The sequence below is a fragment of the Triturus cristatus genome, chromosome 9 (assembly GCF_964204655.1).
Source record: "Triturus cristatus chromosome 9, aTriCri1.1, whole genome shotgun sequence".
Lineage (NCBI taxonomy): Eukaryota > Metazoa > Chordata > Amphibia > Caudata > Salamandridae > Triturus > Triturus cristatus.
In genome coordinates, this window is record NC_140592.1 from 567247049 (window position 1) to 567273671 (window position 26623).

At 43.1% G+C, this 26623-nt stretch overlaps 1 protein-coding gene across 4 annotated transcripts in view; it reads right to left on the reverse strand.

Annotated features, from left to right (window-relative positions):
* KLC3 (kinesin light chain 3) overlaps window positions 1-26623 on the reverse strand; it is a 1068754-nt gene that overhangs the window by 1015767 nt on the left and 26364 nt on the right. For 2 of the 4 annotated variants that reach the window (XM_085625579.1, XM_085625580.1), the window contains exon 2: window positions 1372-1474. The exons of the other annotated variants lie outside the window; for them this stretch is intronic. In XM_085625579.1, coding sequence (XP_085481705.1) covers window positions 1372-1474 — 103 coding nt within the window. The remainder of the gene's footprint in view (window positions 1-1371; window positions 1475-26623) is intronic. 4 annotated transcript variants of the gene reach the window in all.

Sequence of the window (26623 nt, forward strand, 5' to 3'; positions counted from 1 at the left end):
TCTGCTCCGGTTTACCGCTCAGACGCTGCTCCTTCTACGAGTACACTACAGAGGTGTGTATTTCTGACAGTACTTAACAAAACTCCGAATTGAGCATTACCACAATGGGATAGATGGTGGTGGTCAACAATCCTCAGACAGGTGGGCTAATACCTGGCACCTGTGCAAGTCACTGCTGACCTCCACCCAACATGCATGTAAGTGCAATGGCTTGCCCACTACCATTCAGGGAAATATTTGCGCCAGTGTAGACAGCGGTCCTGTGCGCAGTGTGGATGATTATTATCTATGATTATTTCACAACTGCGATTGAAAATGATAAAAAAAAGACCGCAGAATGAAACAATCCTTATTTCTTCACTACGCAGAAGGGATATTTAAATTATTGCACAGTCTATCCATCACGAGGGATAAGGCCAACTAAAATGCAGCAGTAGATGTCCCTGACGCCTGGTTTAATCCACAACTGAAACCAGACTACAAAAGTACTGTTTTACAATAGGGAGAAGTCAAATTAATGGACATGTTTTATGCCAGAATGAGAGAGAATGAGAGAGATCGCCAGCAGATTTACTGATGACGCAAACAAGTAGGTGCAGGCTCATTGACCCTTTGCGAAATTCTAATAAGAACTGGTGTTGTTGCTTGGACTCGGTTTGGCCCGTATCAGGGGTATGTTTTAAAAGTATTGAACTCGGATGCCGAGCGTCATTCTTGTGGCCATACATTATACTGATTGAGCAGCAGTGGCAGTGTTTCACAACAGATTATCTCTGCATTGCTGAGACTAAACAAAAAAGAAATGAAAAAACTGAATTGTTCAAGCATACTGCATTATTTTACCAATTTATGTGATTATGTGATTCAAGGATGCGGTTCATCATTGTTGACACGTCTCATACTCCACAAACCCTGAATGGCTCTAAATTACATTGTTACTCTTGGAAGGTCTCATAAATTATCTAATGAATGGGTGGTGATGATGAAAACTGCATTTGGGCAAATGACAGTGAAGGCAAAATCCGGATGACTACAAACCCACCAAGATGGAGTCTTTTTATTTGTTTTGAAGTAGAACCCGTACTAGGTATGCTCACAATATCAGGCGAGGGGAAGGTAAGCAGTCGGTCATCCTATGGATACTATAGAGGACAATCTATCAGATGATTGTCCGAACAAGGCAAAATTTGCTCTGCATGTAGAAGACCACATAATTTTGCAAGAATTTGTTACGGTAGCAGGAGAGGCCACACAAACTGGAGAGTGACAACAACGGGGCCACAACACATTGCTGACCATCTCTCATGGACCTTAAAAGTGGCCATATTCTTCATCCAGGATGTCTAGGGGAGAGGAGGCAGATTTTCTCACCTCATTTGAAGATAAATCGTCCAGGTAGAATAGACCACAGCCAAGATGCAGGGTTGGACAGCAATTCTTACAATTACTTCCAAGGCCAGAGTTGGTACCTTGCCTAGAAAGAAACACATGTATGCTTATAGAGGCATAACTCCGCTGACTATGTCATACATATATGAGATAACTATAGTCCATGAGTCAACATCCATCAAAGTCAAATAATTTGTCATAGAAGATGGTACTAGTAGTTTATTGAGCTGTGCAGCGGCTTAAGATTAAGGCCTTATCTTTTTTACAAGTAGTGCAAACATATGGGAGATCAAATAAATGTTTAAAGAATACTGTTAGTTAGCAGTATTAAGTGGTGAATTAAAACAGCTTTACTCTCTTTTACTTGTTTTAAATTACAGGGGGAACTTTGCTAACATTTTAGAACACAGGGGGAATTTGAACCTGAACCTGTAATTGAATTTGAATATGTTCTTCAATACGGGGAGCATTTTAAAAACAAAGGGAACTGTTTGTACCTTTTTAACTTTGGTGTGCTAATTGCGAGGTGCTTCATTTTCTATCTCATCTGCCTCGCAATACTTCTTACTCCCGCTTGCACTTCACACTCTTTACGACACTCACCTCCTAGAGCAGCCATTTTCTGGCTTTTGGAGCTCTAGTGGCCCTTCATCCGAAGGTACTTAATGGGACACACACTGTGGAGGCGCGGCTGGCGCGCCAAAGGCCAGCTAGTATGCGCCCGTCCACGTGTCCAGCGCCAGCCAATGCTGAATGTTCACAGTCAGGTACAAAAATGTCATCCGCTGTACTAAATTAATTAAACAACTCTGCTGGGGGTTGTGACCTAAAGATATCCCGCAACAAAATGTATGGTCCTTTAACATATCTTAAATGCAAAGCCCAAATGGGAGGCGGTCTTGACTCCACATTTACTCTTGCAAATAATTCAAGCTGGAAATCATTATATGGTGGCCTGGTTAATGCCCGTTCCTTGTGTAAGCATGTGCTTGAGATTCATGACCTGCTCCTTATCGGCCTGGATTTCCTCTTTATTACAGAAACATGGCTAAAGGACTGGTGCAATCAAGATATCGCTCAGGATACTCTATTCTCACACAAGATAGGACGATCTTTTGGGTGGTGGGCTGGCAATTATCTTCAGGGACATCCTTCATTGTCAATCATTTGACACAAACTACTTGAAAGGGGCAGAAAGCCTTGAATTCCATTTCAAACTTAGCTCCTCCCTATCCATAGCAAGAGGGCTTATCTACCGGCCTCCTGGGTCAAACACCAGCTTTTTAACATCCCTAGGACAAACCTTAGGCCCCCTGGTCCTACAGTATGCCTTCTTCACTATACATGGAGATTTTAATCTCCATTTGGAAAGTAAAAATGACCCTCATGTTGTCAGCTTTACAGTTACATTGAATGCTCTTGGACTCCACCAGCTAGTGACACTATCTACGCACTCTGGTGGACAAACCCTAGATGGAATCTGTTCTAATCAGTCAAATTTCACAGTAGAACCCCCTATCCGACAGGCCTGGTCCGATCATTTGTCGATCCTTTTTAGTATTAACTTGCAGCTGCTTAAGCAGTTTTCCATCTCATGGATTCCAAAATCTATTCAAGTCTGTAAATGGTCCAAACTAGCGTCCGATCCAAAGCTAGCTAGCTGTGCATCAGCTATGAAACCCACCTTGTCAGGACAGGTAGCGGAGGATGCCTGTGGATTCAAGTCCTGGATTTTCCAGGTCAGCAATAAATTAGCACCAGAATGAGTTATGAATAGGAAACAGAACACTCAGCCCTCATCCCCCTGGTATATCTAGGCCCTTAGTGACTATCGTCTTCACTGCAAACAACTGGAGCGTAAGTTGAGGAAAGCATATAAGCATGATGAATAAACCCAATACAAAAAAGTGCAACAAAGTTATCATGGCCAGGTTAAGCTACCAAAAAAGGAATCTTTTTTATAGCAGTTAAAAAAAAACCATGATTAAAAGCTATTTTTGCCATCGCCAAATCTTTTCTCCTACAAAAAACCATGGTTGAAGAAATTCCACCCTCAGAGACCCTTTGCAATCTAATATCCACATATTTTGAAGAAAACATTCTCAAGAATGTGAATGTAGTTCTCCTTCCCTGGCCAATGCTGATCTGGAAGAGCGATCTTACCCGACAGGAACCTCTCTTCAAGCATTTCAGAGTTTTAGCCTAGTAGAGTCCAGAAAAGCTATTTTATCCTGTAAGTCAGGATCTCCATTTGATCCCTACCCACCTCACATTCTTCATTCAATGATAGACATTGTAAATCCAGTGATCAGTGACTTTTTAAATACCTCATTGTCCACTGCAAAATTCCCAGCAGACGGAAAACTTGCCATGGTTAAACCTCTTCAGAAAAAACAACTAGCAGATCCATTAAATCTCTCTAGCCTCTTACTCATTTCACCTGTTCCTGCTTTGGGCAAAATTATGGAAAACTTGGCAATGCCTAGCTTATGTCATTCCTGGAGGAGTCCTATATCCTGCATCCACGGAAGTCTGGCTTCCATCTTAAATACTTGACAGAGTCAGCCCTGCATGAGGTGGCAGACACGCTAACGTTACTATTGGATGCTGGACAGAATGATGTGCTTATTCTTCTAGACCTATCAGCCGCATTTGATACCATCTCTCAAGAGATACTACTACAGTGGATCAAAAAATGTGGCATCTCTTATCTGGCCTTAGCTTGGCTGGAATCTTTTCTTATTGACCGTAGGTAAACAGTAGCACTAGGACCATATCTGAAATAACTCTTACCTCTGGAGTTCCATAGGACTCATTGCTTAGCCCTGCATTGTTTAACATATATGCCCCCCTTATCTCATTGATCTCCTCTTTTGGCATTAAAACCACCTCATATGCGGATGATATACAGCTTATCCTTTCTCTGGATAAAATGTCTATTGGATCAGAATTTGATTTCAAAAGATGTCAAACAGAGGTTATTCGGTGGATGCAAACTAACCACCTGTAGTGCAACACTGACAAAACGGAGATCATGCTTTTAGGCAAACACAACTCATTTGACCCTATGACATGGTGGCCCAATTCTGCCTCCACCCTGCTTAACAGTGTAATGGTAGTGATAAATTTGGGCGTGAAATTTGACTCCTCACTATCCTTCCACCCTCAAGCAGTAGTAGTTTCAGGTGCATGCTTCAATTTGATTAAATCACTAAAAAAGAAATTCGACTACCTTCCCCTTTTGGCTAGAAAGACAGTGGCAGTTGCATTGATCACATCCAGACTAGACTAAACAACAAGAGCTTCTAAACAAACCTTTCATATACTGCAAGTTGTCCAATGTGCAGCCGCCAGACTAGTACTTGAACAATCACATCGATCTTCTGCCTCAGCAGCCTTAAGAGCCCTCCACTGGCCCCCAATTCACAAGAGTCTTTTTTTTTTTAAATCATCCTGTTTACTTTTAGAGCCTACAGAGCCGTGGGTCCTAAGTATCTCACAGCTAGAGTTACCCATTATACGACTTCTCGGGCCCTGAGATCTTCAGCCGCAAATCTCCTTAAACGGCCTCAATTCAGGCTTAAGACTAAAGGAGGCAGATCTTTTAAGTTTCTAGGGACCAAGGAATGGAATCAGCTCCCCACAGAGCCGAGCCATATTGCATCAGAACCCCTTTTTCCAGAAAAAGCCGTAGATATGGCTTTTTACAGCCTCTGATCCTGTCTGTCTGAAGAACCCCGTAAGGCCACTTCTCGGATCCAGAGACTTAGACTCTGCCTTACTTGTTAGTAATTCCTTTGACTTTTATACCGCTGATTGCCAGGATGCTCCCTTGGGAGTGACAGTAATCGCATTCCAAATTCAATACGGTCTCCTTTTCTCCATCCTACAATGTCTAAAAGACAACCCTATTATGCTACACATGGACAAATCTGTAAGGTCTATTGATCGCCAGCACAAAAGGATTCTGTTCCATCTGAGGCCAAAAGCAGAGGCAGAACTGCAGAGACTAGAGCAAATGGGCTTTATTGTAAAGGGCAGAGGGCCCAAACCACGGGTGTCACCTATGGTGGTGGCAACAAAAACATTACTACTACGTGCAGTGTGGTTCTGCCATCATATGTAACAACCTCATGTTATCATCAAGAGATCTACACATTACCCCCGATGATAGAAGCCATCTTAGTAGACCTCGAAGAATCTAAATGGATCTGTAAACTTGACCTAAATTCTGATTATCACCCGTTATTACTTGATGAGTCATGCCTTTACAGTACAATATTTTCAACCCATGAGGTTTGAGACCGTATAAGAAACTTAGGGCCTTACTTAGAGTTTGGCAGCCAGGATACTCCTTCACAAACGTGGCAGATGTCCCATAGGCCTACAGGTGCTGAAAGGGTTATCCATCACGTTTTGACATAGTATCAAGTCCGTCAAACTCTAAATAAGGCCCTTAGTTTGCAGGTATCATTGGCCATGCAGATTTTTCAAAATGCCATGCAGACACCTCCACAAAGCGATGTAAAAATACTTTGGACACCCTATGTCATATAATCTTGTGTAAGTACTCTGGAGGCTTCCAACACCTTGTAACGCTCTCCCTCCTTTGGATATCAGGAACAGCATTCTGTGCTTCACTACTGTCCCCTCCATCCCCTCTTGCTACATTCCCTCACAGTCACATCCTTTCTACCAAGCAAATCCTCATCATTCATGAACAAGAAACTATTGCACTGGTCTTGTTCCACAGTGTCACCATTACCATTCTTACCATATACGGCCAACCTCCTTATATTCCATCTTTTGCCTTTTTCCAAAACCAAATGAAAGTCAGGCACCCCCCTTTCCTTATATGGTCCCCAGAATTTAATAAGACTCCCACTCATCCAGATCATATTTTCACCAAATCTCCTTTTACTATGCCACCCTCTAAACGTTGTTTCTGGAGTCGGTACAGCCACTCCTTCACCACTCAACAACAAAGACATCCAAGCGTGATACATCTTCGTGCCAGTTTTTCTTCCTCACTTCAAAAGGTATCATTCCCGTCAAACCATTTTTCGTAGCGTGAGAAACCCACAACAATTCAATCACCTTTGTACAAACGTCCTTTACACTGCTTGACGCCATTTGGATGACACCCTTCACCATGCGATTACACCTTCAAATGATGCCATTCGTTTGCGGGTTGTATGAAGATGCAAGAATGACATATACCACATTATTTAAGGAACTTTCCCATCTCTTCTGACACTAATTGTGTCCTGTTATCCGTAATCAGCCTTGTAGGAAAACCTTCTACCCTGAATTCTTCCTGCAATGTTTTTATAGTATTCTTGGTAGTGATTTCCCTTAAAAACATAACAGTCAAGTCAACCATTTCAAGTGAACGTCCACCATAACCAGTGCACACTTCAAGTCTACACTGACACTGCCTAAAGGGTTACTGAAATCCATGCATATGCTATGCTATGCATTCTGGGTTCCAATATTTCTCCCAGAACAGCTTGCTTTCGTACTTGTAATCTCTTTTCACCTTCTCTTCAATCCACAGACCTTTCAACACAACCATCCACATCACCATCCATACCAGGACACCAAACATTTCTCCTAATCTCCTTTTTGTGAAGGTCTGACATAGGTGTTCTTTGTGTGCCAATTTAAATAATTTGGATCTCAAACCCTCGGGAGGAAATGCAATCTCCCCTCATCACTACAGCTTTGCAACTAGTGACATTTCTTCCAATATTCTCACAAACAGCCTTGCACAAAACTCTTTCCCCACTTTCCCTCCCTCCACCTTTCGAAATTTGTATCATCACTTCCTTCAAAAACATATCACCATCCATACTGCTACACCATTCTTCTTGTGACACTGTTCCTCGAGTACACTTCAATACATCATCTACGCTTGCCACAGCACCTTTTTCAGACTTCTGTACATGTTCTTTGTCTATTTCTTGCTTGGATATTATGCCAACCTGAAATTGGTATTACGCCAACACTTGTAGGTGTGAAGTCAATCGGGCCAAACATGGTGATCCTTTACCTGCACCCCCCAGCAACATATCCCTCATCAAAGGATTATGGTCTGTGCAGAGTGCTTTTTTTCCGACCCCAGGCATATGTTATAAGTATTCAACACCCAGCACAGCTGCCAGTCTCTCTCTCTCTCTCTCTTGATTACCTAGTAATTCCCTTCTGTTTGGTTTAAAGATTGTGATGCAAATGCGACTGTGTTTTCACTATCACCATGAACTTGAAAAAATATTACACTCAACCCAGTTGCACATTCATCCATCTTGATGATGGTTATAGAATTCACGTCAAAAAGTACAAACACGGGGGAGGAGCCAAGATGGCGACCGGAGCAGACGCTTGAGCGCCCGGCTCCGCCGGCCCTTGGCCTCGGACTATCATCCTGATTCCTATCCTCGCCGATTTTCGAGGTGCAACGTGCGCGACGACGCGCTGACCGCGCCGCCGCTTTCCCGGAGTCTGAGCCCGCCCGGATGCCGGAGCTCTTGGTGCCTTTGTTCTCCGCGCTGGACCCCTGCTCCATTGTGGCCTTGGCCGGCCCCCTGGAAGCTCCGCAGTCACTGGACCCCCGGCGCAAATCTGAGCCCCGCGGCCCCGATCCCGCCTCACACCACGGACTGTCGCCAGACGAGCCGGGGGAGAGACGCCCGGACACCTCCTTCACCTGACGGGCTGGAGCTATAGGGTAAGCCCCGGTGTGGCGGGTCTCCTGCCCCGCTCTGTGGCCCGCGCTGTGGAAGGCTGCAGACCCCCTTCTTCTATTGCCTAGTCGGCTGCAAAGAGAGTCCGAGGGAGGGGAAGCGACTGTTGGCTTTCACCTGTTGCGGCGCAGACCTGCGGGGAATTGCCTCCTTGTTACGATCCCCCCCCTGGCCACTGTACCGTTCAGCGGTAAAACATGGCGTTGATTGCCTGCTCGCTGCTGGGGGGTGATGCTCCGGTCTCGCCCGCTGCCCGCTTCGCCCTCCCTCTACCAGACTCCAGCTCCACAGTGCCGTCCCGGATTGCTGCCGATGTGGGGGCGCAGCTTCCGCTGACATGCGGCTCCGTTCTGGCTGCCCTGCGGGACTTTCGTCTGCAATTGTGTGTTGGCTTGCAAACACTGAGTGAGCGGTTCGACTCCATACTGTCGGCTGCGGGTCGTGAGCGCCCAGTTTGTTCTCAACAAGACGTGGGTCTGCCAGTGCTTCTGTCCTCTTGCGGGGACGCAACGACAGGGTATAACCGTGCTACACTGGTGTCTGCATCTGGCTTTCCCGGCACCCAGGATCAATCGATCTCCTGCTCAATTGTGGACACTTTGTTTCCCCGTTCATTGCTGCCTGCTTTGTTGTTGCCTGCCTCACCGCGCCCGCAAGAGTATCCAGCTGAGCGACACCTGACGTCCTCGAGGAACCGTTCACGGTGGCCTACGGCTTCTTTTATGTGGAACTCCTGTACTTTACAGGCCAGGTCTGGATTTTATATGGTGCACAAGGGGACCTCAATAGATGATCGGCGGCCATTTTGTGACTCTACTTCTCCATCTTCTCCCCAGCGGCCATATTGTCTTTGTCTGCACGGGCTGCGGGGCCTTCATGTGGGGGCTAGTCTAATCTTACGCCCGCGATCGGGCCAGGGCTAGATTGATTTCTATCACCATGGTTTCACGGATGGGCTGGACTGGGACTGGAACTGTCTGCATATGTTGTGCGCACTCGTCGCGAATTGTCTGCCTTCATTATATTGTTGTGACACGTTATCTTCACACGACCGCCTTTGTGTGTAGTGGGTTCTCAGTGTGTGGGGACGTAGTTGGCCGGTGGCTTCGGGCGCTCCGAGGTTACGTGGGCTCCTCCCCGCTTTCTTCTTTGTTTTCTTATTTTCTTTCCTTTATTCCTACTTTCTCTCGTCTATATTTCGGGTTCATTGGGCGACAGGCACTATGCTGGGGGGGGGGGCAGGCCGTAGCCTCCGCATTGGTGTAGGGTGGGGGGGTAATTTACTGTTTCTTTTTAGTTCTATGGGCCTTTTTCTTCTATGTCTCTGCGCTCTCCTTGTTTCCGATTCGGGGTCCGGGTGTGGGGTGGATTGAGTGGGGGCGGCTTTGGAGGGGTGCGTATTTACTCATGTGACTATCCTGTTATATAACTGCATCGCCTCACTGTCTGAGATTTTCTATGGCCGTTTTTAATGATGCTGCTGCCCTCCCGTGTGATGAAGCCATCTTGCGGACTCGAATCTCCTTGGTTCTATCCTCTACTGACTTTTTCCTCGATAAAATTATTTTGAAAACCTTAAAATTAACCTTCACTTCTCCTTCCCCTGGTGTCAAGGATCTCTCCAGTGTATAACTCCTGAATCGTTGCTAATCTTGACCATTGATGCACAGGGGATGTAATGTTTGTCTCAGTGCTTAACCGTTTTGTGGCCGGCCTGATGGTTGTAGGCCCGTATTTGTTCTTTTAATATGCACAAATAAAGGTTTTTAAAAAAAAAAAAAAAAAAAAAAAAAAAAGTACAAACACTTTTGCCTCACACATTTCTTTCTTTATGTTCTAGAATGCAAATTTCTGTTCTTGCTCCCAAAGGTAAAAATACCCTTTCCTTAAAAGCTTTCTCAGCCATTCAGTTGTGTCCTCAAAGTTTTTGATAAATTTTGAACAATATTTGATCAAGCCTAGGAATTATCATAACTGATCCCAATCTTGAGGGGAAGGAGCCTTCCCAATAGCTTCTAATAAATCTCTTTTTGATTTAACACCCTGTTTTGATAAAGTATATCCAAGGTACTTGATTTTATTGACCAGAAATTTGCACTACTCGTTTTTTAAGATTAGACCTGCCATACTAAGCCTGTCTAATGCACACCTCAATGTTTTGTTATAGTTTTCCACAGTATCACTGAATATTAGGATATCATCCTAGAAGTAAATAACATTACCTATGCCTTTAAATACTTTAAAAGCAGTAAGTGCCTTGGAGTCCTCATGTAACTTAATTTGATGGTAAGAACTCCTAAGATCTAATTAAGGGCCAGATGTACAACCGTTTTTAGCTGTCGCAAACAGAATATCGGCCTATTTGCGACTGCAAAAGAGGTCTGCCATATTTACAAACCCTATTTTGCGAGTCGGTAAGCGACTCGCTATTAGGAAGGGGCATGCCAAGGGCGCCCCTTCCTAATAGCAACTCGCACTTCAATGTAAGATTGTTTTGCAGCCGCAATTGCGACTGCGAAACACTCGCAGTTTACCTCACATTTCAAATGGGTGGTAAGCCATTTGCAAACGTGAAAGGGGTTTACCACCCATTTGACCCACGGACCACTGCCTACTCTTAAACAAGCATTGGCATAGCCAATAGGTCTCGCCTTTGGGACCTTATAAGTATTTAGTTATGCAGTACAATATCCTTGGCGCAACAATTTCAACTGTTGCATGGGTAAACACTTATAAGGTTCCAAAGGCGAGACCTATTGGCTATGCCAAGGCTTGTTTTGTCAATGCTGCACAGCAGCAGCAAATAAAGCTTTCTTCCAAGGCCATACAGAATCGACAAAAGGCACTGGCAAAGCCAAAACGTCTCAGTAATTAATTTGAGCCGGTGATTGCAGGTGGGGCCCACCAGCACTAATTTTAGGGGCATAGTATTTATTTTTCCTCATCCAACTTTAACCCTGAGGGAGAAGCAAAAAAACACAAAAAGGGGAAAGGAAGAGAAAAAACAATGACCAAAGGAGAAAATAGGGATGAAAAGAACACCAACAGTGAGATGAAAGGACAGGGAATGCCTGTGATTGGACAGAAGAGACAATGACATGAGGAGAATCGAGACTACACAGGCTTAGTATTCGAACCATAGCTCTCAGTAGCAAAGGCCGCAGGGTCTGGACAACACTTTTGGCCCTGGCACTTATCCTTTTTACAAATTAAGCCCTGATAAGTCCCAAGGGCGAGACCTATCGACTGTGACAATACTTGTTATATAAGTCAAGGTAAACGTCTACTGAGGCTAGATATATTTCACTATTAAATAGGGTCGTCCTCAAGCCCAATTTAGTACACTAAAGACATACATTTGACAGTCCTGTTAATTCTAAAGTGTGGATGAAGACTGGCTCAACAGAGAAAAACAAAGGAGTCTTACTGGTGGCGATGTGACGTATGCTTCGGGGTCCTCCTCGGGGTCTTGTCTGTGCCGAGGTGGTTTGCGGGTTGCAGTCTCAGGGGAGAGCCGGGCAATTCTTGTGAGAGAGGAGCGCTGTTTGTTTCTTTGGTTGCCAACACACCCCTTGAGGGCACCACAGTCGAGTTCTATACACGGCAGGGATCTCCCGTCCCTGTGTCAGCGCCTACTGCAGGATCACTCCGCTGATCAATGAGAGTACCTCCTTGTTGGACGGAGGTGTTTGTCCTGAAGAGTGGAGCAGTGGTAATCAAGCACAGAGTGGGTTACCCACTCAGCAGGTGTCAGTTTCACATTTTATGGTATGTCGTGTGCTCTTTAGTAAAGGGTAGTGTGTGGGTTGCAACCTTCCCATTCAGGAAGGCGAGTCACAGCAAGCTATGGAAGCTAGGTAAGAATGGAAGGATCCGAATGTCACAAATTCCGCAGGGAGTGTCACGCTTTCTTTCATAGCATGGGGGAAGACTCCCTTCTGTAGAGGGAGACAGTCACCCCTTAGCCCCTGCCGCAGGGACGTGGCCCAGATCTATGTCTGCTGCAGTGAGGCAATTCATGTTCTGTCTCTGGTTGCAGGGAGGGGAGCCGGTTCAGTCCCTTCTGCAAGGAGGTCAGTCAGTTCAGTCTCTACTACATGTGGGTGGGTCAGTTCAGTCTCTTGACTCTCTTCTACGAGGAGGTGAGGCAGGTCTGCCTTTTCTACACCTGTGCGAGTCAGTTCAGTCTCTTTTGTAGCAAGTCAAATTAAACAGCAGCTGCAAGAACTTGGGTCAGTGTTCCCCTCGCAGGAAGAGAGTCAGTGTCTTCTTCTTCGTTTAGTGCATTTATGTTGCTGCTGCACAGTTAAGTCAGTCGCAGTCTTTATTGCCAAAGATCTCCCTTCAGGCTTTCATTTACAGTATTTAGAGCACATTGCAGAAAGTTGTATTGGTATTGCCAGGTCCTGTTTGCGAGGGGGTCAGTATAAATCCGCTGCAGGAAGGAGAGTGCCTAATACTTGCAGGAAAGTATCTCACCCCTGCAAAAGGTTGTGTCTGCGTCAGCTGCTACTGCGTGAGGTCAGGCTTTGTTCAAGACTGTGCGTATATAGACCCTGCAGGACACCGTAGTTACGTCAGCTACTCCTGCGTGGACAGCTTCCAGTCTGGTGCAACAGGTGAGTTTCAGTCTGCTGAGTAGGGTATGCTGATGTTTAGCCCCTCCAGGTAGTCGTGTCCATGCCAGTGGCTTCTGCATAGAGAGTGAGAGTTCAGGCTGAAGAGATGTTTACTGGGGTGCTCCAGTGTCAGTCAGTCAAGGAGGCGGTCAGTCTGGCTAGCCTACATTCCTCAGCTACTACCTGCAGTATTAGGCACCGGCTGCTGTGTCAGCTGAGATGCTGCAGCAGCCATGTGCTCTGTTGCCATAGTAACAGTCAACACAAACTCAAGCTAGCCTGGGGAGCTGGGAGGAGTTAACACTCGCGCTTTGCACTACGTGGCGATGGTGATGACGACCACAGGGAGTGTGACAGCTTGTTAATGACCCCTTTGTAAAGCTCACCACAAATCTTGTCCTTCCACTTTACGCTCGCCAAAACAATGCCTTTTTAAATGCACACTTTAACACGCGTTTAAGGCAGATTGTGTGCTAATGTGAACAGGGAAAGTCGATTTCCGATTTCTCATTTTTAGCATAAAAAAAGGCAGATTTACTGAGAAGATTAAACATCATAAGCACATAGGGGAAGGCGATGTTGCCTAATGGCAAGACTTGGCGACTATTGAATTGGGGAGCCTAGTTCGCTTCCAAGCGTCTACATAACATCTTATAATTCAGGGCAAATCACTTAGTTCTCCCTATAAAAGTAAATAAAAAAGCTGCCCGTGTGTAATGTAATCCGAAGTTCATGTAAAGCGTTCTAAATCACCTTTGGGCCGGTCAAGTTGGCGCTATATTGAAATTACAAAAATTATAAATAGCTTTGTTTTTTCTGTGGGAAGCTCCAGAGTTCATCAGGAATTATAATGTGCTTGGTGTCGATGCATCTCTGGAGACGCCCCGGTGTTGAGGGGAAGGGGGGGGGGGAGGAGGCGAGAATGAGGATAGGAGAAGGCAGCAGGGGGAGGGGAAGGAGGAGGGGGCCTGCGCCTGTTTCCCTTGCGGGAGCGAGCAGGGGCACCATATGTTTGCAAGCTAATTACAAACATATGTCGCCAAAGCTCGCTCCCGCAAGGGAATCGCCAAACGTGCATGCGTTGCCATTCAAAGCAATGCAACATGTGCACGTTTTTGTCTGCAAAAGCGAAGCGATGGCTAAAGGTCTTTTTCCTATGCAGCGCATGCGCGCTGCATAGGCGAGACCTAAAAATGAAACAGTAATGTTTCATTTTTCTTTTTTAAATGCATCCCGTTTTCACTTAAGGAAAACGGCCTGCATATTTTTTTAAAAACTGCTTTATTGAAAAAGCAGTCACAGACATGGTGGTCTGCGGTCCCCAGTGGGCACCATCCCTGGTAGTACTAGCCATTCCCAATGGGGTCGCAAATTGCACCGGTCTCATGAATATTAATGAGGAAGACAATTTGCGACCCCCATTAGGAATCGCAAACAGTGTCTGAGACACAGTTGTAAATTCCAATTTGGGAGTCGCAAAACAACGCAATTTGCTACTCGCAAATTGGAACGGTCGCGCATCTTGCCCTTGGTGAAGTACTTACCACCTTTTAATAACAACACAATAGGCGTATGCATGGACTGTTATGGATGATGCTGGTTTGTTGTTGGAACTTAATAAAGAGATTTAAACATAATAACAACACAAATTCATGGTTGACCGTGCAAATTTCAACAGAGAACCTCAAGCTACCAGCTGATTTCTCAGTGATCACTACTGGAGAGATCTAACTAGATGTTTCAATCTGTTCAATCACACCTTCCTTCACCATATCCCATATCATCTTATGAACCTTGTCACGTGGAGAAATAGGTACCTTCCTTAGCTTGTGCTGAATGGGAACTGCATCATATTGGATCATAATCTTATGTACATAACCCTTGAGTTCTCCCAGTTTGCCTCTGAAGACCTCCTTATTCACTTCCAAAATCTCTTAAAGTGCGAGATCTTCAACCACCATGACCTGATTTTGCGCCCTTGCTACCCTAAAATGCAAATCGTAATGGAGGTGCAATCCCAAAATAGGTGGACCCCTCACTGCCACGTTCACTTTCCCTTCTACTTATTTTTGCTGAAATTCAATCTTTGCTAACATATAGCCAATTATGTCTATTTTCTCCCCCTGATATCCACCTGGTTTAATATCTTTTGGTAGGAGACGTACGCATGGCCATTCTCATGGAAACATATGCTGGGGCATGATTGTGTAGTGTGACCCTGAGTCTACCATTCAGTGAATGGTCCTCCCCTTTACTCTGAAGTTTGCTGTTGGTGGGTGACTGCATTCCCTAATGTTGTTGTTAATGCATAAGACCCTATCTATACTTTCCTCACACTCAAAAGTGTTTCTCAGGTGCAAATCCTACCCTGGACTTGGGTCTAGGTTTGCACATGTGTGTGAAGTGTCCCTTCCTTCCACATATTTCTCACTCTGTCCCCAAAGCAAAACATGCTTCTGATTCTGCACCATGAAATGGACTCCTACATCTGGTGCATACTCTATTGTTGGACTTGTTATATGTGCTTTTGTTAGTCTTAAATAACCCTTTAGTACCAGCTAGAAATTCGTTATCATCTTTGTCAACACAACTGACATCACTGACACTTCCTTTATCCTCTTTTTTTTATTACTTTCATACAATATTCAGACTGATCGACCACTTGCTATCTCAACAACATTGATGGGGTTCTTCGCTGCCCAGAGTCTCTCTTCCATCTTTTGCATAAGACGATCAATTGGTCATGTATCAATTTGTATGCAATTGTTCCAAACTGGCACTTGATGGACAATTCACAGTCTGGAAACAAATTTATGCTTGCACCTATTTTTTGTGGCTGGGTATAAAACTTAAACCTTGACATAATGTTTGTGTTTTTCACAAACTTGTTCTCCAACCTCTTTCTCACTTCCTTGTATACGTCTTCCATCTGTTGACTATCCTGTTGTGGTACTTTGAAATTTGGGACCGCGTAGGAGGCAGGGCCCTACCCCTGTCTATTCCGGTATTAGCGAACCGCAAATGGCCAATACGGTATGTACAAGTACTTTGCATAACATTTCATTGATAAATATACTATGTATATGATGTTATGCATTGGCTCCGTGGGTTCCATCTTGGAGCGGTGGCCATCTTATAGTTGCCCTCACATAGGCTACACTTTAAGAACAAATACAGGCCTCTAGAACACATGCGCCTTCCTTTGACTTCTCTGTGACCTGTGCGAATTGGCTCCACCGCCCCAGGTCAGTCCGGTCCCACGAGCTGCCCGTCCTACGGCCACCTGTGATTAGCATCAAGGTTTGACACACCATAAAGCCTTTTCATCCCACACAAGCCTTCGGCTAATCTCTTTCACACCTGACTGTTCCTGCTTTATGGCCTGTTTTGCAAACAGGAGCTGCCCGTGTTTATTGGGGTCTGCTGATATCTGATGAGGGATCTGAGCCTCGCTGGGTAAATAATTGCGGGCTGGCTGAACTGAAATGTGGGATTGTAATCATGACTCTGCTTGTTCTTTGAAGTAAAATATGTGAATGACCAACTGCAAGAGAAGGGCGGTGTTGCCCAGAGCGTAATATTCTGTATAAAAGAGAAGACTGGTTTTTGTTCTGCAGACTGCCTCATTCAGTTGCTAAGGCTTCTGTGCGACGTAGTCTCACTCATTTGAGTTTAATAAAGATGTCTTTTCATATTTCAGCTTCTTTGCCAAGTTCTTTGTTATATTACCATGAGAGTGGAATTTTCAAATACCACAACAGGAAGTACTCGAAGTCATAGGGTGCTACCCCTGGCACCTCTGGGGTCTCAAAAATCAGAGTACTTCAGTTGGCGCCCCAACAGAGTGGCTCATCAGCGAAGTGACTTCTTGTGGGAGTGATCTTGTCAGGAGACTGAAATCTACTGAGGAGGACAGAACAGGACTCTACCAAGAAGGTAATCTGTGCACAGGGATTCTGGAGATTCTTTTATGCAGCCCAGTATATTTCTGATCTTCCTGATTTTGATGCTACACATGATGTCACTCCTGCATGAGAACCCTTTTGGCGTGAGTATTATAAAAGACCGTTTAGTCATGTAGAACTTGGCAGTTAGAATTTGGGTAACATTTTGATTAGTAAAAATAAGAATTAAGTATAAATGGGTCGCTCCCAGTCCTTTGGTTCTTTGGGTCTTTAATTTGGTTATCGCAATTACCAAAGCCGTGGGGTTGGTTTCTTGGTTTTTGATTTGGTCATTGCAATTACCATAGTCAAGGGTCTCGTATATTTGCGAGTGTATTGGTAGAGATAACCCCTTGAAGTTTGAAGCTAGATTAGTGAGCTATAAGATGCCTGATCTTAGCAAATTTGGAAATGTAGCTTTGGAACTTTGGTGTATAGGTTTGAATATGCAATTTGTGTAGGCAGGTAATGAGGAGATATTTCTCCATTTGGTTTCCGCAGTGTTTTTGGCATGCCTGTTTGTAAGCTCACATGGAAAAATGTGTTGCTTTTTTGGAAGGTACCATAGTTAAAATCGGTTAGATTTGAAAACATATTTCTTCCTTGGTGATTTTGTATCCCCAGGGAATTAAAATATGACATAATACAAAACAAGGATCCTTTGTTCTGCGCAGTTTTATGAATGAAGATATGCAGAACGATTTTGTTTGGTGTTCTGCTAGCCCAAGCTAGTGAATTGAGCGTATTCACTACTTCTTGGAGATACATCAGTCTGTTGGGCTGTTTATGCAGCCTTTTGGAACACTATTGAGAAGCGTTTCTTGTAAATATGACTTACAACTAGTATTTGCAAATGGTTTGGTTCAAGTATAGTCTGTGAGCTGTTCTTTCTTTCTGTCATGCGTATTGATTTGTAAGTCAACTGTGTGTTTAAATGTCTATGTGGTTTTCTCATTAGTAAATTGCGACGGCGCTATTTATGAAAAATGGCTAAAGCACGCTGTATTGTCTGTTTGACCCCCTTTCCGTTTATGTCTGAAATGAGCTCAATATGTGTTTGTGGGTCTTTTGATGTTTTCAGTCTGTTAAGTAAAATGTTGGTTAATTAATATCAAGTAGAAACTTAGGAAAAAAATTCAGAAATGAACGGTGTGATGTGCTAAAATAGCTATATGTTGCTCTTTTATTTATAGAATGAGCAATTGTGCACATATACAAAATTGCCGTTAAATGCTTAAAGGATATAATTAGAAACACATTCAATAGATATAAATAAGGCCCCAAAAACGAAATTATCTATTTTTGCAAAAGTAACTAAATTTACAGCATTTTCCTCAGATGCATTGTATTAGATGTTCACAGGCAAACTTTTCAGCTGCAGTATATTTGAGAGAATGTTCATCCAGCCAGCACCTTCCCAGTTAAACACGGGGGGAATTTTGCATAACCGTCCTTTTAAATGAAAGTGGCGCAAAAATGTGACGCGTTTCAAATTGGGCTTATGCGCTTAGGCTTGTGAGTTAAATGTGTCCAAAATGATAGGCAAGGGATGCAGCTTTTTTTTATACATGGAATTATCACAAAAACGAATAATTGGGATTTTTTTTTTAAAGAAAATTATTAATCATGGAAAAAAGTATTTTAAAAAAAAAAGTGCTTTTCAAAATCGTTTTTTGATATTTATAAAGCTTAATACTCATACTATGACCTCCTAGCATTAAAATTTGATTTGAGTTGTGTTGCATCACTAAAATGGCAAGCATTCGTGTGTACAATTTTCCCTTGGCGCAGGCGCAAACAAGCTCATTTTTATAAAGTATAAGTTATTATTTCCAATGCCTGACTCATAGGTTATGTAATGGACATTCTGGTAATGCATATTATGCAAGAAAATTGTAGGATACTCAATTTTTAATGCCTAAAATATCAAAGTCGAATTTGGGTAAAAGCGCTGTTTAAACTGCATTTTCTTTCATTCAGAGTACTTTTTAAAGTGTCTCAGGCTTCAGTAAATACATACATTTAGGTTTGATATATATTTACAGGTTGTGCCTTCTTATGATTCAATGAGTTAATATGCCAGTACAACGGCTTGTTTTAATATCAGGGTTGAAGGTTCTAACTTCAGCTGGGCCTACTGAGAAGTTCATTAATTTAAAGTTGATGAAATGTGTACCATTGCATAGGATTGCAACAAGCATTTATTCTAAAAACTGGTATGTGTGTTATTAAGTCTTGTGAATTATTCACAGTACATGTAGTTTAATAATCTGGGAATAGGGATAATTTTTTTAGCGCCTAAAAAGGAGAAATTATTTTTCAAAATAGAGTGAATTATTGCAAGTTAGGAGGAATTAGGAAGGCCTTCTGGCTTTGACAAATTCAGAGTGGCAGAAGCTGGGGGCTGGGAGAGCTGCAGAGGCTGGCTCGGTCACGCTGCTGAGATGCTATCTTTAGTGTAAACAATGGAGTAGGCTGCCACGTTGACATTTATGACCTTTTAAATTAGGGCCTTGCCTCTGTGGAATGCAGAATGACCTTGCTACACGGGCCTCTAAAGCTGGGGTTTCTGGTTTCTCCATAACAACATCACTAAAACTAAAGAACTTAATTCCAAAGGGAAAATATAGAAAAGGGGTTTTCTTTGAAAGCCCAAAAATCATGTTAAATGCTTTGCAGAACTGATACATTTGTGTTATTTAACAGAAAACGAAGTGTTGCATTAAGTCTTAGACAGAAAACAAGATGCAGCCTTTTACTAAAATTCTTTTTTTTAAGGCTACATGCCTACGTGAGAACGCATTGCCAATTAAGACTTCTTTGTCACAGTGGAAATTGTAGGTGCCAAATTAATATGGAGTGTCATGTAACGATTTTTACTTTCAGAAAGGTAAAACTACGGTGGCTTGATGTTGCAAGGACTGACAAGAGGGTAACAGTTAAGTAATGGAAATTTATTTTTGTGTATTTGGTCCTATCATGAATTGTTCTTGCTGGTCCTGTACGTTAGAAGGGAAACAGTAAAGTTATATTTGACAGCAGATTTCCATTGCCTGGTGATCTGCTGTCAAAAGGAGGGTAAGGATTTTAAACCTGACAAATTAAACAGGCCCAAATATTGGGTTTTGGGCTGCGGTTTTCCAGTGCATAAAGTACATGACATGGTGTTTGTGTGTCACCGCTTACTCACATATGCTATTGAAATTTGTCTATGCTTTTTGTGCTTGATATACAGCAAGTATATCTGATAGCTTGACGTTTTGTGCGTTTTTAATTTTTTTTTGCATGTTTTCGTTGTTTTTGTTGCTGCTTTTGATACTATTACAAGTTTACCTGTGTTGTGAGGGGATGGTCATGACGATGCCCATCGCTACGCAACAGTTGGTTGAACTTGTTCTGGTTACTAAATTCCACAGCTAATGATATTTCATGCTGTGAACATGAGAGACAACACTTTACCAGTGCATGTCTATTTGGCTATAATTGTATTGAAGGGAAATAAAAGAAATATACAGGATCAAAGTGTGTCACCTGTAGTTAGTCACGTTACTGCCCCCTTCCCTTAAAGGAACAGGCAGCCTTACATTTATGTATCCTTGATTGGACCTAAGGATGAAATTATAGATCTGTGACTCAAGGTGGCCTAATTTCTATATTACATTAGTTAATGCTGTTTTGCTTCCTAAGTAGCATAAGGCTTGTGTTCCTTAAAAGAAAACCAGGTTTTCATATTTTTCCCTGAAGAAGGAACTGGAACATTACCTAGGGTTACCGTATATGGTGTAGTCGCCAGCGGTAGAGTTAAAATTTGTGTAACTTTGGCCTTTTGTGTATCATCCGTACTCTTGATGTTGTGTCACATGCCTGACTATCATCCAAATAATTTTTGTTCTTCCTATAGATTTTTTTTTTTCTTTTGTTGCTTCTCCCCTGACCAATGTTGCATTATGCTTAGTTATTGGGGATGTTAGTTGTGTCCTAGTTCCAATTCCCTTTTCCGTATTCCTTTCACCAGTCAGCCCATTTATTATTGTAGGTGTATTGTTCAGGTACACATTTCCAGACTACAGTGATGTACCAGGGACCCCCATATTATGTATAATTCCCTTTTGTATGACCAGACTGGTTTTCAAGAATTTTCCTTAGGCCTGCTTCAATATTTTCCAGCCTGACTGTCAGAGTAGCGATAGACTGGTTAACTGACTCAATATTATAGTAAGACAAGTTTTCCATCTCAAAAGGAGATATCTTGCGTTTACTTTTTGAACATGACGAATTTTCAATGTCTATTTTTAATGTGGTTTTTACCCTTTTGTTCCTGCTGCTTTAATTTTTGTGGGATCAGATGTGTTCTAATCATGCAAATATCAGGACCCTCTAGTTCTTGTCTTTTGTTTGCATATTTGACTATTAGCCTGTGTATTGCATATTGCACCTGATGTGAAAGTTTTCTACATGCCCATGATAATCTGTACCATGTGATTTCTCTATTGAGATGTTCTAGATAAGGAATTTAGGAACACCTAGATGTAATCATTGAGAAAAAATGTGTTTGCCCCATTACACAGTGCCACCATATGTGAAGACATCCATGTAGATAGAATTCTCATGTAGTTATCTACCCTTAGATGATGGAGGCTCTCACATGGAAACCCAATTGAAAAGATTAGAGACGCTGTTTTACCTACTGCCTTTATATTTGTATTGCTTTTTGAGAATGACAGTGTATTCTAGACCAAAATTGTCCCATGGCGTGTGGCCACTCCTTTGAAAGACCGCAGGCCACCTGTTTGCAGTCCCCTTGTTATACAATGAACTGTTTAAAGCATCGCACTTGCTTCATCAGAAGGCGTTCAACATCAGAAAAGAAGGAGGAGCTGGTTTTGCCACAGAACCAGAATTTCAGTGCACAAGAGCGCCTGTCATGTGCTGGTAACCTCTGACAGTGTGCAGTCCCTTGAGCCCCTTGGCCTGAGTTTTTGGCCACACACCCCCCTCTTTTTCCTTTGCTCCAATGGAAGTGCAGTGCACCGGCGGATCCAAGATTGACAAAAGGCACTCATTCTAGGGCCCATGAAAGAACAGCCCGAGCGTCCTCTGACACTGAATGATGAGTGTTGGAGCCTGAGAATGGTCCCGGGTCTGCACGAGATGACCTATGCCCTTGATCAATGGAGAGCACACTACCTGTAGTGCCTGCCGCAAAGGAAAGATACTGGCGCACTGCCTTGAGACATTGAGACTCTCGAGTGAGCTGTGGGTGTTTGCCAGGAGGGCACTCCAACTAAGCAGTACTTTTCTCATGTAAGGCTTGAATGAAGAGGCCCATGCAAAAGAAAACAACAGAAGAAGTTTTGATGGACAATAGAAGCCTGCCAGAGAGGATTTTTGAATGGACTCTGGGCATAGGTGGTTTCACAAGAGGTTTCTGTGTGATTGTATAGAGTAGGTGTTAAGGAGACAGATTGTTTTGCTGGCATTGTTTTAAAGTACTATTCTGTTTAGTAAAAACAGAATGAAGTCCATTTTCTGTGGAAAGAGTACCCCCTTTTTCACCTCAGAGCATTGATGAGGGTCACCACTGTTTCACCTGAACATACAAAACAAATCACTGAATTGCATAGGAGCCCTAAAAATGTTACTAGATAGTTTTAGGATTTGCTTTCTGCTTACGGTTGTGAAAAATTACTATTTCATTTGTAATAGTGGTCACTACTTTCTCCCGTTGTCTATATGTTCTTAATAACGTGTTTTCTAGTATCTTTTTTAAACAGGACGTTGTCATTTATGGGTGGGATTGTTTTTCTCTATCCAATTGACTTCTGCACCCGCTTCCCAACCTATGTCTTTTCCCACTACTGTTTCTTTGCACTCTTTTCACCCTTTTCCTGAACATGAGCAGGTTAGAAGATCAGAATTCGTAAGCAATTCTTTTGTACAGCTTCTGCATCAACACTAGTTAGTAATGACCATCACTAATTATTGGGTGTGTGATCTTATGCCGCCTACTACAGACAGAGGTATTCCTTATTTTGTCCTGCCATATGTGGCCTTTGTGCTACTACATGTATAAGGAGACGTGTCCCGTGAGAGTCGCTAAGTAATAGGATGATGCTACAGCAACATCTCCATGACTTCATGTCTGTAGACCTGGACTCGGATTGATATGAGTATAGTTATTGCCTATGTAAGGGCAAAAGGAGGGTCTGTGGTACTTTGAAATTTGGGACCGCGTAGGAGGCAGGGCCCTACCCCTGTCTATTCCGGTATTAGCGAACCGCAAATGGCCAATACGGTATGTACAAGTACTTTGCATAACATTTCATTGATAAATATACTATGTATACGATGTTATGCATTGGCTCCGTGGGTTCCATCTTGGAGCGGTGGCCATCTTATAGTTGCCCTCACATAGGCTACACTTTAAGAACAAATACAGGCCTCTAGAACACATGCGCCTTCCTTTGACTTCTCTGTGACCTGTGCAAATTGGCTCCACCGCCCCAGGTCAGTCCGGTCCCACGAGCTGCCCGTCCTACGGCCACCTGTGATTAGCATCAGGGTTTGACACACCATAAAGCCTTTTCATCCCACACAAGCCTCCGGCTAATCTCTTTCACACCTGACTGTTCCTGCTTTATGGCCTGTTTTGCAAACAGGAGCTGCCCGTGTTTATTGGGGTCTGCTGATATCTGATGAGAGATCGGAGCCTCGCTGGGTAAATAATTGCGGGCTGGCTGAACTGAAATGTGGGATTGTAATCATGACTCTGCTTGTTCTTTGAAGTAAAATATGTGAATGACCAACTGCAAGAGAAGGGCGGTGTTGCCCAGAGCGTAATATTCTGTATAAAAGAGAAGACTGGTTTTTGTTCTGCAGACTGCCTCATTCAGTTGCTAAGGCTTCTGTGCGACGTAGTCTCACTCATTTGAGTTTAATAAAGATGTCTTTTCATATTTCAGCTTCTTTGCCAAGTTCTTTGTTATATTACCATGAGAGTGGAATTTTCAAATACCACAACAGGAAGTACTCGAAGTCATAGGGTGCTACCCCTGGCACCTCTGGGGTCTCAAAAATCAGAGTACTTCACTGTTCTAATATAGCTGGTGAATACTTAAAGACTCGCTAGTCTTCTTGGCCTAAAGTGCAAAGAAGGAATGCTCTCTTTCTAGCAGGTCAAAACTCTTGGCCATCAAGTACCTCCAAATAATTTTCAAAAATGTCCACCCACTCCTCCCATGGAATAGGTGGATTGCATGCTTGTGTTAGGAAAAAAGGTGGAGGTATAATTCCTTGACTATTACTTGTTGCCATATTCTAAATTTGATGGGAAGTAATGGCGATCAAAGTTTATACAAAGCACAGTATTGCTAAAGGTTTAACCCTAGTAGAGTAATGCCAAATGCAATTTATTTTGATTCCCAAATGCGGTTTATTTTACTCCTCTTTGTCACTCTTTGTGCAGGATAATCCTCTCTTCATTTTTGTACATGTTTCATTAAATTGTGTTTTTCCCTTCTCCGTGTGGGTGTGGCCATGTGTGGGCAAAAGGTTTTGACAACAGAGGCTCCGCGACTGTGTTCTTTTGTGTGAGTGCTGGTGATTGTCGCCAATATTGTAATGCAGATGCCTCCACAAAGTAATGTCAGAATGTACTTTTATTAGTATATGGGAGACACAGTAGATATACGGAACTCCAACACCAGCCTCAGGATAACTACCAATTGCAGAACCCACACAGCTGGTGCACTCCACATTGGAATTCTTGGCATGCGAAGCATACTGAGAATTGTACTTACATGAGTAGGTTACAAGTCCCTTTCAGATTTCAACAGCATTTTGACAGTAAGTGACAACATCCTCATCTATGCCACAAGCACTGATGAGCAACATCAGACATTAAACGCTGCTTTGTAATTCACAGTCAGCTTGTCTCACAACATATCAACAGAAATATGAATTTTGAAAAGATTGCTAACATTTGTTGGTTAAAACAAGGAGATGATGGACGGAGTGCTGAAACTTTTCAGACACTCACCCCCAGTCACAGATCTGGGTTGAATCCATCATCATTCTTTAGCGCACTTTGCCACCTCAGTTCAGACCCAGCTATATGCAATCAGTCTTGACCCTGTGCCTCCTGGGAACAGTCCAGCCCGAACTGCCAAGCCAGGTCTATGTTTTGTGATGAAAGGTGCATGCCCATTGCAAAATCATCAGTGGAAGGTGCTTGCCTGTAACACCCAATAGTAGCAGAGAAGTTGAACTTGTGAAAGTCTTTCCTATCAAGACATAAGAACAAAGATGCTAACACCCTGAAGACGCTTGCATTCGGCGGCTTTAGGTCCTCTGACAGCACAGAATGCTTTAATAATAACCCTGGCCTCGGTCTGTTGCTTCACAGAGGGACCACACAATAAAATCACAACTATTTTATTTTCACTTTAAATCCATAATCATTGTTCACTATCTTGCCCATCCATCCACTCTCAAGGCTACCATATCCCCATATTGTTCATTCCGTCAAGGCTGGACTGTGCAAACAGCCTTTGAGACCTACTTGATCAAAATATTCCATGACCTGCAGAATTCTGCAATCACACGGGATACAAGAACCCCTTTAAAATATTATCTCACTCTAATCATGGGGTACTTCCACTGCTAATCATGGTAGAGAAATACACTAGGTTGAAGAATGTATATGATGCACTGGACCATTCACAGTTCTGGTCCCATATGCAAGTACTGAGAATGACTTGAAATATCGGATATATTTTTCTGATTTACTCTAAATGTTGAGTTTTATTCTAGTTCAGTGCTCAGTTAATATATTTTAGACTTGCAGTTGTCTTTTTTTGCAACATATGCCTGTTTTATAAATAACATGAATAGGCTTGATGCTGGCCTGTTGCTGAGCGTTTTCTGACTGAGTAAAAGATTCCTATCTGGGCGCTAGTATCTCGGACTTGGAAAGAGGGTTTGCAAAAGGACTTCACAAGGTACTGCAGGAGTCACTTTAAGCTCATTCGAGGTTATTAGGGCAAACAACTATTCCACCCTATTTGTTTTCTGGTTTCGTTGGTATGGCTTCATCTTAATTCAGGGTGTGCCAGGAAGCATAGACCGCTCTATTTTTCTCAGATGGTGACGTGTCATTTTATAACTATTATTGCCCAAAAACATGCCTGACAAATGGGAGCTGCATAGCATGTAGGTGCAGCTATAGGCCAGCTCTCCTTGTTGTGCACGGAAAGAGCTAACAGATAGTAATGAGTTACCACTGGTTATAGCTGCTCTGCCTTTTAATTTGGAGTCTTACGTGCTTGCATTCTTTGTTTGTCAACATGTTTGTGAGGCCTCAGAAAGGAATATGGAGAGTGTGTGTTGCAATAGATTGACGAGGTTAAATGTCCCTCCTGCTCTCTCACCAGCCCCACTTGTAACCACTCCACCCACCCCAGGGAGCAAATGATATGACCCAGCCCATCTAAATCTCTACCATCCTGTAATCCGCTGCACCCAGCATTTACTGCCTCCCATACGCTAACAGTCTCTCTCCCACTGTATGGCTGAATGTATGACATGGTGACACTCCTCACTGAATGTAACGTCTCTGAAAAACCATACAGTATTATAAATGGGTAACAGTGAATAATGAGGATGTTTTTCACATGGGTGTCCTGAGTGACATCAAATAGACAACATGAGCAAATCTTTATGACGTTATGCATGGGCCACTCAAATCATGTGCCCCTGCTTTCAACTGCTACACAGGGGAAGTGAAATAATGGAGGAACTACACATTACATGGCCTCTCCTCTCGATCCCAAACTGTAAAAAAATAAAACGGGCTTTTGCCACTCACCACCACCCTATGTGCCTTCCTACCCTCTGCCCTTCCAAACCTGCACCTGACATAACAGTGGAA